Source organism: Coregonus lavaretus (genome assembly GCF_964263955.1).
Source record: "Coregonus lavaretus genome assembly, chromosome: 21".
NCBI lineage: Eukaryota > Metazoa > Chordata > Actinopteri > Salmoniformes > Salmonidae > Coregonus > Coregonus lavaretus.
The window spans coordinates 21878942-21891464 of NC_140008.1; the positions used below are offsets into that span (position 1 = coordinate 21878942).

A 12523-nucleotide genomic window follows, 5' to 3' on the forward strand; every position below is an offset into this window, starting at 1 on the left:
TTGAGGTGTTTTACCTATACTTTGAACAATTAATTTAATTAGTATTCTGTGTAGAATACTGTATTCTGTGTTATAGATGTAGACGTATATTAGACATGGATGCATTAGTACTGCATATTAACCTTCAATATGTTAATCATGTTATATCAGTGTTGTATGTCAGGTAATTAAATAATGACTAGGATAATTATCAAATAATGTAATTGGATCCTGTCTTTTGATGAATATCTAAAATCATCTGTGGTACAGACAGACCACTCAGCCTGAACAATTGGGCCAACTCAGCCCAATTTGACATGGTTGTGCTGCCATGAATTGATTTTTGGGGGGCCACAAATCAATATAATAGGCTTAACCACGGAACAAATTGATTTCTAGGAGGTGGCTACTGGCCAGTCTCTAGACATTAGAGGAGTGGGCAGATGCCAACGCCCCTCAAATGGTAAAGCTGGAGTTGGTTACAGATGTATACCCATTATACGCTGTTGGATTATGCTCTCAAGGCTGTGTCCTCCCTGACATCCATGTGTTATAACCTTTTGGAGCAAATCTACCAAGGAGCAAAACCCCTAACAAGGAGTTCTAAAACGACATTCTACCAGTTCTTGAATTAGATTGTGAGACCACTGGTTTAACAAGATTAGGCTGGGAATAGGAAGATACTGTTTAGGCTAGGTTCGTAAACCATAGGTGACCACTCACTGAACCTGCCCACACACACGTGTGACGTCAGCATGACATGATGACCATGACATGATGGGGTTCAACTTCACACCTTTGCTTCCTGCTTAATTGTCCCCTCTACTCGGAGCTGCTGCCATGGCTGACAGAGCATGACGCTCACTGTCCTTTCCTCTCACGTGATCAGTTTTATTAAACTGGTTTGTTTCCCCAATGAAATAAATGCAGTCTGGAAAAAATGGTTGCTGCTAACACATTTAATTTAATGTATTTTTCTATACTTGTTTGTGAATAACTGGTGCCTCATCCGGTATTAGATGTCATATAGGCACATTCAAGCCCACATAAAATGCAACCTGCCGTAAGTATCTCTGTTAGTAAGATTTAGAAACACCCCCGTGTCCCTCCGACCCCCAGCGCAGTCCCCCTGGAGCTGTCATCGTCACTGCCTGGTAACGTAGAGGCTCCAGCTGTGGCCTCTGCACCCGCCAGGAGGCTCTACACCCCCCTTTGAGTGTTGCCTAGTTACAGCATCAATACGCTGAAGATTTTTTTATTTAAGGAGATGAGTGTGAATGACGACTAACCTATTAAACTGGGGATGTTTAGTCACGGCGTGTGTAACCCAGTGAATAATTGAACCAGCTATGAATCATGGGCTGAAGAAGAAGAGCTCAGTGATTTTGCCTTCATGCATTCTTAAAACGTGCGTTAGACGCTGATAGGCTTCACGCTGTGGGTGGAATGAGTATTTTCTACCATTTCCAGCACTCCTTCTCTCCCTACCGTTTCTGTAGAGGTATTTCTCCCCCGTCCCTGACTCCCTGGACAGTCTGTCTGTGTTCAGGTATTGTTCTGTGTGAATCATAGAGCGGCACCAGGCAAGGCTGATGTTTATCAGTCTGTGTGTGCAGGGAGCTACTCCCCTGCTCCCCAGGATGGGGAAACAGAGTGCTGTTTGGTGGAAGCACCAGACATCATTAGTTGGGCTCAGTGGGGGCTGATTGGAGGAGGGGGCACGGCGGCGGCAAGTTCTGAAAACCTCTCTGTATTCCTCCTCTATTCATCCCTGAAGAGCGAGTGGAACCGGAGCGATGCCTGAAGAGCCCCACAGCACCGCCCCACACTACAGGAGCCCCTCTCCAGAGGGACTACTTTATCAAAGAGAACCATTTCTTTGTGTTGCTCCTCCTGCATGTGTTCTGTTGGGAACAACAGAGGAGAGAGTAGGAATATCACACAGTACCAGGTTATCTGTGTCAGTCTGACCTACTTTTATCTAGTCTCTCTCTGTCTCAGAGGAGCATCTAACTGAGGGAAACTAACTGAGCGATCTCAGCATATCACTTCCTCATATTCACATACAGGAATTATTGAAATAATGAAAAATCTGTGTAATTTTGGTTAATGTGCTCCTGCCTTGGAGAGTGAAAAAGGCAGCTGTCTGTCACTCTTATCTGTCTCTGACCATCTGTCTCCTCTCCCCTCACAGGAACCTGGTGAAGAAGTACTGTCCCAAGCGCTCCAAAGAGGAGGAACCTAGGCAAGTAGATTAGCCCCAGTTTTATTAAATGGTTAACAACCTGTGAGCGGTATCAGCTTTATACCACACACACAGGGCCTTTCAACTAGACCTGTCATCAACAAACACGGACTGCCATGGCAACCCAGCACTTTTTAAATGTATAATTGCTTCCATAGAATAGAGTACAGTGAGGGAAAATAGTATTTGATCCCCTGCTGATTTTGTACGTTTGCCCACTGACAAAGACTTGATCAGTCTATCATTTTAATGGTAGGTTTATTTGAAAAGTGAGAGACAAAAATCCAGAAAAACGCATGTCAAAAATGTTATAAATTGATTTGCATTTTAATGAGGGAAATAAGTATTTGACCCCTCTGCAAAACATGACAGTACTTGGTGGCAAAAACCCTTGTTGGCAATCACAGAGGTCAGATGTTTCTTGTAGTTGGCCACCAGGTTTGCACACATCTCAGGAGGGATTTTGTTCCACTCCTCTTTGCAGATCTTCTCCAAGTCATTAAGGTTTCGAGGCTGACGTTTGGCAACTCGAACCTTCAGCTCCCTCCACAGATTTTCTATGGGATTAAGGTCTGGAGACTGGCTAGGCCACTCCAGGACCTTAATGTGCTTCTTCTTGAGCCACTCCTTTGTTGCCTTGGCCGTGTGTTTTGGGTCATTGTCATGCTGGAATACCCATCCATGACCCATTTTCAATGCCCTGGCTGAGGGAAGGAGGTTCTCACCCAAGATTTGATGGTACATGGCCCCATCCATCGTCCCTTTGATGCGGTGAAGTTGTCCTGTCCCCTTAGCAGAAAAACACCCCCAAAGCATAATGTTTCCACCTCCATGTTTGACGGTGGGTATGGTGTTCTTGGGGTCATAGGCAGCATTCCTCCTACTCCAAACACGGCGAGTTGAGTTGATGCCAAAGAGCTCCATTTTGGTCTCATCTGACCACAACACTTTCACCCAGTTCTCCTCTGAATCATTCAGATGTTCATTGGCAAACTTCAGACGGGCCTGTATATGTGCTTTCTTGAGCAGGGGGAACTTGCGGGCACTGCAGGATTTCAGTCCTTCACGGCGTAGTGTGTTACCAATTGTTTTCTTGGTGACTATGGTCCCAGCTGCCTTGAGATCATTGACAAGATCCTCCCGTGTAGTTCTGGGCTGATTCCTCACCGTTCTCATGATCATTGCAACTCCACAAGGTGAGATCTTGCATGGAGCCCCAGGCCGAGGGAGATTGACAGGTCTTTTGTGTTTCTTCCATTTGCGAATAATTGCACCAACTGTTGTCACCTTCTCACCAAGCTGCTTGGTGATGGTCTTGTAGGCCATTCCAGCCTTGTGTAGGTCTACAATCTTATTTCTGGATTTTTTTGTTGTTATTCTGTCTCTCACTGTTCAAATAAACCTACCATTAAAATTATAGACTGATCATTTCTTTGTCAGTGGGCAAACGTACAAAATCAGCAGGGGATCAAATACTTTTTTCCCTCACTGTAACAGAGTTAGCAAGTCCTACAGCTGTGTAGAATATCTGGCTCTGATGTACGGTCACAGTGCTTGGCCACTCCACGGTGACATTATTGGCTGCTAATGCACAGTAATGATATCAAAGGAAAGGGCTGTGAGGGAAGGAGAGGGAGAGGGGGAGGGGGAAGGAGGGAGAGACTGAGGGAAGGAGGGAGAGAGCGAGAGCTGGCTCCCTTTAGCCTCAGCCTCACAGCACTGATATTTACAGTGGACATATTTAAGACAGGCTATGGTTGGGACACCACCCTCTGAATTCTCTGAAACCCTCCCCCTAATTAATTACATTATCCTTGCATCATTTGGCCCTGTGTCCTAATTCCTAACACTGGTACTGTAACCGGACAGGACGAGGGAGGGAGGGCTGGAGTGAGTGAGGGAGGCCCTCTAAGGGATACATAACATATGTCCCTGTCCCACCTTCCTTGGTCCTTCCTCAGTGGATGCGTGTATGTGGGGGGGGGTGGAGGTTTAGGAGAATTCTAATAAAGTGTGATGGTAACGTCACTAAGGAGGAGGTGGGCCTGTTATCAATATGAATACAGAGTCCGGCATGTTATTGGCCTTCTAGCTCCCACTAGGCGTCCTCCTCTCTGTGTGATACAGAGGGAGCTGGTCTCTCTTTTTAATCAGAGCCTAGGTCCAGAATAGGACCGACCATATTATAGCCCTGGCCATAACCACTGCCATCGGAGGGGTTCCACAGCATGGATCTCTCTCTGTCTTACCCTCTATCCATACAAATACATTTGTCAAACTTCACTTGCTAGTACCCTTGTTTGCTGTGCCCTAGGGCCGAGGCCAGTATAAATGCTTACCTCAAGTGTTGAGTATCCTGTCCTGTGTGTTCAGGTTCTCGTCGTGCGTGTCGTTCTACTCCATCCTGAATGAGCTGAATGACTACGCTGGGCAGAGGGAGGTAGTGGCCGAGGAGATGGGACACAATGTGTACGGAGAGCTGATGAGGTATTCACAGGACCTCAAGTCAGAGAGGAAACACGTGAGTGGCTTTACTAGTAGGACACTAATCCCTGGTTGTACGTATTGCAGGCCTTCATTATGTACAGTGTGGTTACGTTGTGTATAGTTTGGTTATTTTGTCTATGCCGTAGTGAGTAAGTTATATAGTTGAAGTCGGAAGTTTACATACACTTACGTTGGAGTCATGAAAACTCGTTTTTCAACCACTCCACAAATGTATTTTTAACAAACTTTGTGCATGAATAATTTTTCCAACAATTGTTTACAGACAGATTATTTCACTTATAATTCACTGTATCACAATTCCAGTGGGTCAGAAGTTTACATACACTAAGTTGACTGTGCCTTTAAACAGCTTGGAAAATTCAAAAATTGATGTCATGGCTTTAGAAGCTTCTGATAGGCGAATTGACATCATTTGAGTCAATTGGAAGTGTACCTGTTGATGTATTTCAAGGCCTACCTTCAAACTCAGTGCCTCTTTGCTTGACATCATAGGAAAATCAAAAGAAATCAGCCAAGACCTCAGAAAAATAACTGTAGACCTCAAGTCTGGTTCATCCTTGGGAGCAATTTCCAAACGCCTGAAGGTACCACGTTCATCTGTACAAACAATAGTACGCAAGTATAAACACCATGGGACCACGCATCCGTCATACCACTCAGGAAGGAGGCGCGTTCTGTCTCCTAGAGATGAACGTACTTTGGTGCGAAAAGTGCAAATCAATCCCAGAACAACAGCAAAGGACCTTGTGAAGATGCTGGAGGAAACCGGTACAAAAGTATCTATATCCACAGTAAAACGAGTCCTATATCGACATAACCTGAAAGGCCGCTCAGCAAGGAAGAAGCCACTGCTCCAAAACCGCCATAAAAAAGCCAGACTACGGTATGCAACTGCACATGCGTACAAAGATCGTACTTTTTGGAGAAATGTCCTCTAGTCTGATGAAACAAAAATAGAACTGTTTGGCCATAATGACCATCGTTATGTTTGGAGGAAAAGGGGGGCGGCTTGCAAGCCGAAGAACACCATCCCAACCGTGAAGCACGGGGGTGGCAGCATCATGCTGTGGGGGTGCTTTGCTGCAGGAGGGACTGGTGCACTTCACAAAATAGATGGCATCATGAGGGAGGAAAATTATGTGGATATATTGAAGCAACATCTCAAGACATCAGTCAGGAAGTTAAAGCTTGGTCGCAAATGGGTCTTCCAACTGGACAATGACCCCAAGCATACTTCCAAAGTTGTGGCAAAATGGCTTAAGGACAACAAAGTCAAGGTATTGGAGTGGCCATCACAAAGCCCTGACCTCAATCCTATAGAACATTTGTGGGCAGAACTGAAAAAGTGTGTGCGAGCAAGGAGGCCTACAAACCTGACTCAGTTACACCAGCTCTGTCAGGAGGAATGGGCCAAAATTCACCCAACTTATTGTGGGAAGCTTGTGGAAGGCTACCCGAAACGTTTGACCCAAGTTAAACAATTTAAAGGCAATGCTACCAAATACTAATTGAGTGTATGTAAACTTCTGACCCACTGGGAATGTGATGAAATAAATAAAAGCTGAAATGAATCATTCACTCTACTTCTATTCAGACATTTCACATTCTTTAAATAAAGTGGTGATCCTAACTGACCTAAGACAGGGAATTTTTACTAGGATTAAATGTCAGGAATTGTGAAAAACTGAGTTTAAATGTATTTGGCTAAGGTGTATGTAAACTTCCGACTTCAACTGTACGTGTGTATTGAGATCCTCCTGTTCATACTGGTGTGCTATCTTAATTTGATCACTGTTGTCGCAGATAATTTTAATGTGCAGCAGGACATGCAAATTGTAGGGTATTCAAAGTTTAAAAAGGCTTCTAAGGTTTGTAATTTCCACTTTAAAATGTCATACTTGATTTATCCTAACTAAATATGTATCAAACCCTACACAAAATTGTCCATTAATTATAATCCACATAATAATTCACATTTCCTGTTGCTGCAGGATTATTTTCCCGCTGTGAGAAACTAGTCAAATTAAGATAGTACATCTGTATGTTTGTGTGTGTTGACTCCACAGCACCTCCAGGAGGGCAGGAAGGCTCAGCAGTATCTGGACCAGTGTTGGAAACATATGGACAATGTGAGTGTGTGAGAGGAGGCAGGGAAGAAGAGAAGGGATGGAGGGAGGGAGGGCCACGTGGCACAGGGCACGGCGGGGACAGGGAAGGCCCCTCGCAGGGCAGGAGGCCTGCGTGACACGTGGACCACCAGCAGGGACCTGCTCCCCTCTGCCGACAGCTAGACGCTCAGTCCTGCTGGGCCGCGTGTGAGAGAGGGCCAAGAGGATCTCCATTTACATCTGCGCACACACACACACACACACACACAGACACACACACAGACACACACACACACACACACACATAGACATACATTTATAGGACTGCATAAACGCATAAACACACACACACACACACACACACACACATAGACATACATTTAAAGGACTGCATAAACACACACACATTTAAAGGACTGCATACACACACACACACACACACACACACACACAGGAAGATGCATACATAAAAGAGCACATGGGCACACACACACACACACTGATGAGAGAAGTATTCCTGCATTTCATGCCTTTGCAGTTTGCCTGTGAGTCACATTTTCAAAGGCTGAATTATTCTCGCATTGAGAATGGCAGCGTTGTAATGCCTTAGGTATTCCTCTTTGTTGCACTGTCACGTAATGCAGCACAGATGTTCTGGCAGGACGAGAGCATACATTTCTTTAGAGGTTTTTTGTTTGCACTGCTGCCTGTTTATTAACCACAATAAATAGTGCTTCTGCTCTGTTTTGCTCTCCTATCTACAGTGGGGAGAACAAGTATTTGATACACTGCCGATTTTGCAGGTTTTCCTACTTACAAAGCATGTAGAGGTCTGTCATTTTTATCATAGGTACACTTCAACTGTGAGAGACGGAATCTAAAACAAAAAGCCAGAAAATCACATTGTATGATTTTTAAGTAATTAATTTGCATTTTATTGCATGACATAAGTATTTGATCACCTACCAACCAGTAAGAATTCCGGCTCTCACAGACCTGTTAGTTTTTCTTTAAGAAGCCCTCCTGTTCTCCACTCATTACCTGTATTAACTGCACCTGTTTGAACTCGTTACCTGTATAAAAGACACCTCTCCACACACTCAATCAAACAGACTCCAACCTCTCCACAATGGCCAAGACCAGAGAGCTGTGTAAGGACATCAGGGATAAAGTTGTAGACCTGCACAAGGCTGGGATGGGCTACAGGACAATAGGCAAGCAGCTTGGTGAGAAGGCAACAACTGTTGGCGCAATTATTAGAAAATGGAAGAAGTTCAAGATGACGGTCAATCACCCTCAGTCTGGGGCTCCATGCAAGATCTCACCTCGTGGGGCATCAATGATCATAAGGAAGGTGAGGGATCAGCCCAGAACTACACGGCAGGACCTGGTCAATGACCTGAAGAGAGCTGGGACCACAGTCTCAAAGAAAACCATTAGTAACACACTACGCCGTCATGGATTAAAATCCTGCAGCGCACGCAAGGTCCCCCTGCTCAAGCCAGCGCATGTCCAGGCCCGTCTGAAGTTTGCCAATGACCATCTGGATGATCCAGAGAAGGAATGGGAGAAGGTCATGTGGTCTGATGAGACAAAAATATAGCTTTTTGGTCTAAACTCCACTCGCCGTGTTTGGAGGAAGAAGAAGGATGAGTACAACCCCAAGAACACCATCCCAACCGTGAAGCATGGAGGTGGAAACATCATTCTTTGGGGATGCTTTTCTGCAAAGGGGACAGGACGACTGCACCGTATTGAGGGGAGGATGGATGGGGCCATGTATCGAGAGATCTTGGCCAACAACCTCCTTCCCTCAGTAAGAGCATTGAAGATGGGTTGTGGCTGGGTCTTCCAGCATGACAACGACCCGAAACACACAGCCGGGGCAACTAAGGAGTGGCTCCGTAAGAAGCATCTCAAGGTCCTGGAGTGGCCTAGCCAGTCTCCAGACCTGAACCCAATAGAAAATCTTTGGAGGGAGCTGAAAGTCCGTATTGCCCAGTGACAGCCCCGAAACCTGAAGGATCTGGAGAAGGTCTGTATGGAGGAGTGGGCCAAAATCCCTGCTGCAGTGTATACAAACCTGGTCAAGACCTACAGGAAACGTATGATCTCTGTAATTGCAAACAGGTTTCTGTACCAAATATTAAGTTCTGCTTTTCTGATGTATCAAATACTTATGTCATGCAATAAAATGCAAATTAGTTACCGTACTTAAAAATCATACAATGTGATTTTCTGGATTTTTGTTTTAGATTCCGTCTCTCACAGTTGAAGTGTACCTATGATAAAAAAATTACAGACCTCTACATGCTTTGTATGTAGGAAAACCTGCAAAATCGGCAGTGTATCAAATACTTGTTCTCCCCACTGTATGTCCTGTAGAAATAGTAGAGGCTTGCATTCATTACGAGGCAGGATGACTCTTGGTTTTGAGAAGAGGTCAAAATGTCTTGACTAATAATCTCAATCTCCCATTTGACTTTCTTAGAGCAAGAAGAAGTTTGAGCGGGAGTGTAAGGAGGCAGAGAAATCACAGATCAGCTACGACAGGTTAGACAACGACATCAACGCCACCAAGTCAGAGGTAGAAAAGGTACGTCCTGACCTGGCTTGAGCCATGACATGTACACTACCTACACCCATACACCTCGGAGGTTGTCCTTTGCCGTGTATGTTGAGTGGTCCTGAATTTTCCCTCTTGTCCACTGCAGGCAAAGTCCCAGTTGTACCTGCGCACACACTCTGCAGACGAGAGTAAGAATGAGTACGCTGCTCAGCTGCAGAACTTTAACGGGGAGCAGTGGAAACATTTCAACGTGGCCATTCCACAGATATTCAAGGTAAGCCACGGCCAGCCATTCTCCTCCAGGCTCCAACTTCTGTCTCATCCCGCATTGGCCGGAGAGATGGAACTCTGAGCTGTAATTGGCTAACAGGAGACCAAAAGGTCAGAAGTCACTGTGTGTGTGTTCCCACCTCTCCAGAACCTGCAGGACATGGACGAGAGGCGAACAGTGAAGCTGGGAGAGACGTACCGGAGCTTTGCCGACGTGGAGCGCAGAGTCATCCCCATCATCTCTAAGTGTCTGGAGGGCATGGTGACTGCTGCCAAGGCTGTGGACCAACGCAAGGTGGGTCTGGAGCATGGTGCCCTATAGCATGATGCACTATGGTATGGTGGCCTACACAGTAGCATGATTCCCTATAGCATAAGCATATAGCACAGTGTTCTATAATTTGGAGCAGGGTGTACACAAGTCTATGCTTTAGCATGGTGACTTTAGCGCAGGGTACAGAGCGGAGGCAGCTCATGGCATGGGTGGAGCAGGACCAGTAGTTAGTCATCCACCCAGCAGCCAGGCCAGCGGTGAGGCAATGGCTCCCTGGGCTCTCTAAACACTGGAACGCCATAGGCCAACGGCCACTGATGTTTGATTTAGTAAATAAATAAAAAATATGCTAAAACAAAATGCAACCTCTTGCTCCTTCCCTGACTTTTACAAAATGTTTGTATTTTACATTGCTCATTTTCAAAGTATTGAACCTTTTCACCAACTTGCGCTGTAGGACGTTGGTACCCAGCCAGGTGCTATTGTGTCTCTCTCCCCTCACTGAATGAATTACATGGATGAATGGGAGATAATTGTGCACGTTACTTCACAATTTAATTTCAATTAGGCCTAACTGAATGATAAGGAGGGTGAAGAGGTTGATTTAATTTAGAACAACAGTTGTGTAATGTTGAGTTTATATGCCTATTTATCAGCGTTGGCACTCATGTTAATAATTTGTCGGCGCACCTTGCGGGTTGCTACCATTTTCTTTTACGTTTTACTTTGTAAAAAGAAGCTGTTATGGGACTGTTTTATTTACTATAACTCTATTACTAATAAAATGTATTGTGGGAAATGAAAACATGTTATGTGTTACAGTAGGCCTTTAGAATAATGCAAAACATATCCTTGACTCTTTCCGAGTTGATGAGTGAGGGGAAGCAAACGATGCCAGTCAGCCTGACCAGCCTGACCAGCCGGCCCATCGAAACTACACCTAAACTATACCCAAACTAAAGACCATATTAAATTGACATTAGTCTGATGAGTGACAATATTATCAGTTGTCAAATTGTACATGAAGAGATGGGCGCAGCTTGGAATTGACAGATGCAGGGAAAGGAGCACCACTTTATCAAATCCTCCTACAGTCACATTCAGGTAAAACGTTTAGATTTGTGTATAGTATCAGAAAGAGCATATTCTGCAGTTTCTATGACACTTACCTTTGTCAACTAACTCTCAAAATTCAAGAGGTGCAGCTCTATTTCCAAATATCACTTTTTCCAAGAATATCAGCGCTGTCCATGCACATGACTGCTTGTGTGGCAGCATTGCACTGGCAACTAGGCAAAGACTAGTAACATAATAAACTTAAAATATGCTTTTATTTTTTAAATAAATCTTCTTATTTCCACAATGTTTCTTTAGACCTTCCAAAACGAAATTATAATGGATTTCTTTGTGATGGATTGAACTCTTGAATTAGTAGTTTTTCGTTTTTACTTATAGCCTAGAAGCACACGTGTCAAACTCATTCCACAGAGGGCCGAGTGTCTGCGGGTTTTCGCTACTCCCTTGTACTTGATTGATGAATTAAGGTCACTAATTGGTAAAGAACTCCCCTCACCTGGTTGTCTAGGTCTTAATTGAAAGGAAAAAACAAAAACCAGCAGACACTAGGCCCTCCATGGAATGAGTTTGACACCTCTGGCCTAGAGTAACACAAACTAATGAAAATGCTATTATGTTCTTTTGAAATAATTGTTTTTTAGTATTCGAATGTTACCTAAGACCTTCATACACACAACCAAATGATTATTCTTCCGATAGCATGTAGGAAATGTATTTATTAGATTGTTAGAATGTTGATGCGTCATTGGCTGGAAGTGGTGTCAAATAGGCTATAGGCCTACGTTTTTCCACCAGGACTTTGTAGAATTATACAAAACATATCCTAGACTATCTAAACAAATAGCTATTGTTGTTATATTTTTACATGGATATATTTTCACTAATATTTCTTCATGCAATTTATCCTTTCCAATAGTTTATGCACTATTTATCAAACTTTGGTGCTTATGTTTGCGCACCTTGTAGGTTGATATGCATCTGATGCATATGCTGAAGAGGACGCCCGGCAACGTTCTCTATCGGGTGCTGAAGAGGACGCCCGGCAACGTTCTCTATCGGGTGCTGAAAGGCCGGGCGGTTCTAGTGTTAAAGGGATACTTTGGGATTTTGGCAATGAGGCCCTTTATCTACTGCCCCAGAGTCAGCTGAACTGGTGGATACCATTTTATTGTCTCTGTGTCCAGTATGAAGGAGGTTAGAGGAAGTCTCGTCAGCCAATGCCTACTAGCATTAGCACAATGACTGGAAGACTATGGGCATCTGCTAGCATGCTAGCTGTGGTGTATCAGTTAGCCCCTGCCTAATTTCCAGCCTCTGGCCTCTGTCTCCTCCAGTGTTTGTGTTGCTGGCTGGCCCCGGCAGGCAGAGCCTCCTCTCCCCTTCCCACCCATGGGCCTACATACAGCCTGGCTGTTGCTACTGCTGGAGCCAGCTGAGCAGAGTTGTTCCCACTCAGTGTGACATGTTTTCCTTTGATTCTTCTTTATGCACAC

The 12523-nt window shown here is 44.6% G+C and overlaps 1 protein-coding gene across 3 annotated transcripts in view; it reads left to right on the forward strand.

Moving 5' to 3' along the window:
• The window catches only part of LOC311149310 (formin-binding protein 1-like), a 70001-nt gene that overhangs the window by 50995 nt on the left and 6483 nt on the right, over positions 1-12523 (forward strand). For all 3 annotated transcript variants that reach the window (XM_084186449.1, XM_084186450.1, XM_084186448.1), the window contains exons 3-8: positions 2174-2224; positions 4598-4745; positions 6799-6861; positions 9332-9436; positions 9555-9683; positions 9828-9974. In XM_084186449.1, coding sequence (XP_084042575.1) covers positions 2174-2224; positions 4598-4745; positions 6799-6861; positions 9332-9436; positions 9555-9683; positions 9828-9974 — 643 coding nt within the window. The remainder of the gene's footprint in view (positions 1-2173; positions 2225-4597; positions 4746-6798; positions 6862-9331; positions 9437-9554; positions 9684-9827; positions 9975-12523) is intronic.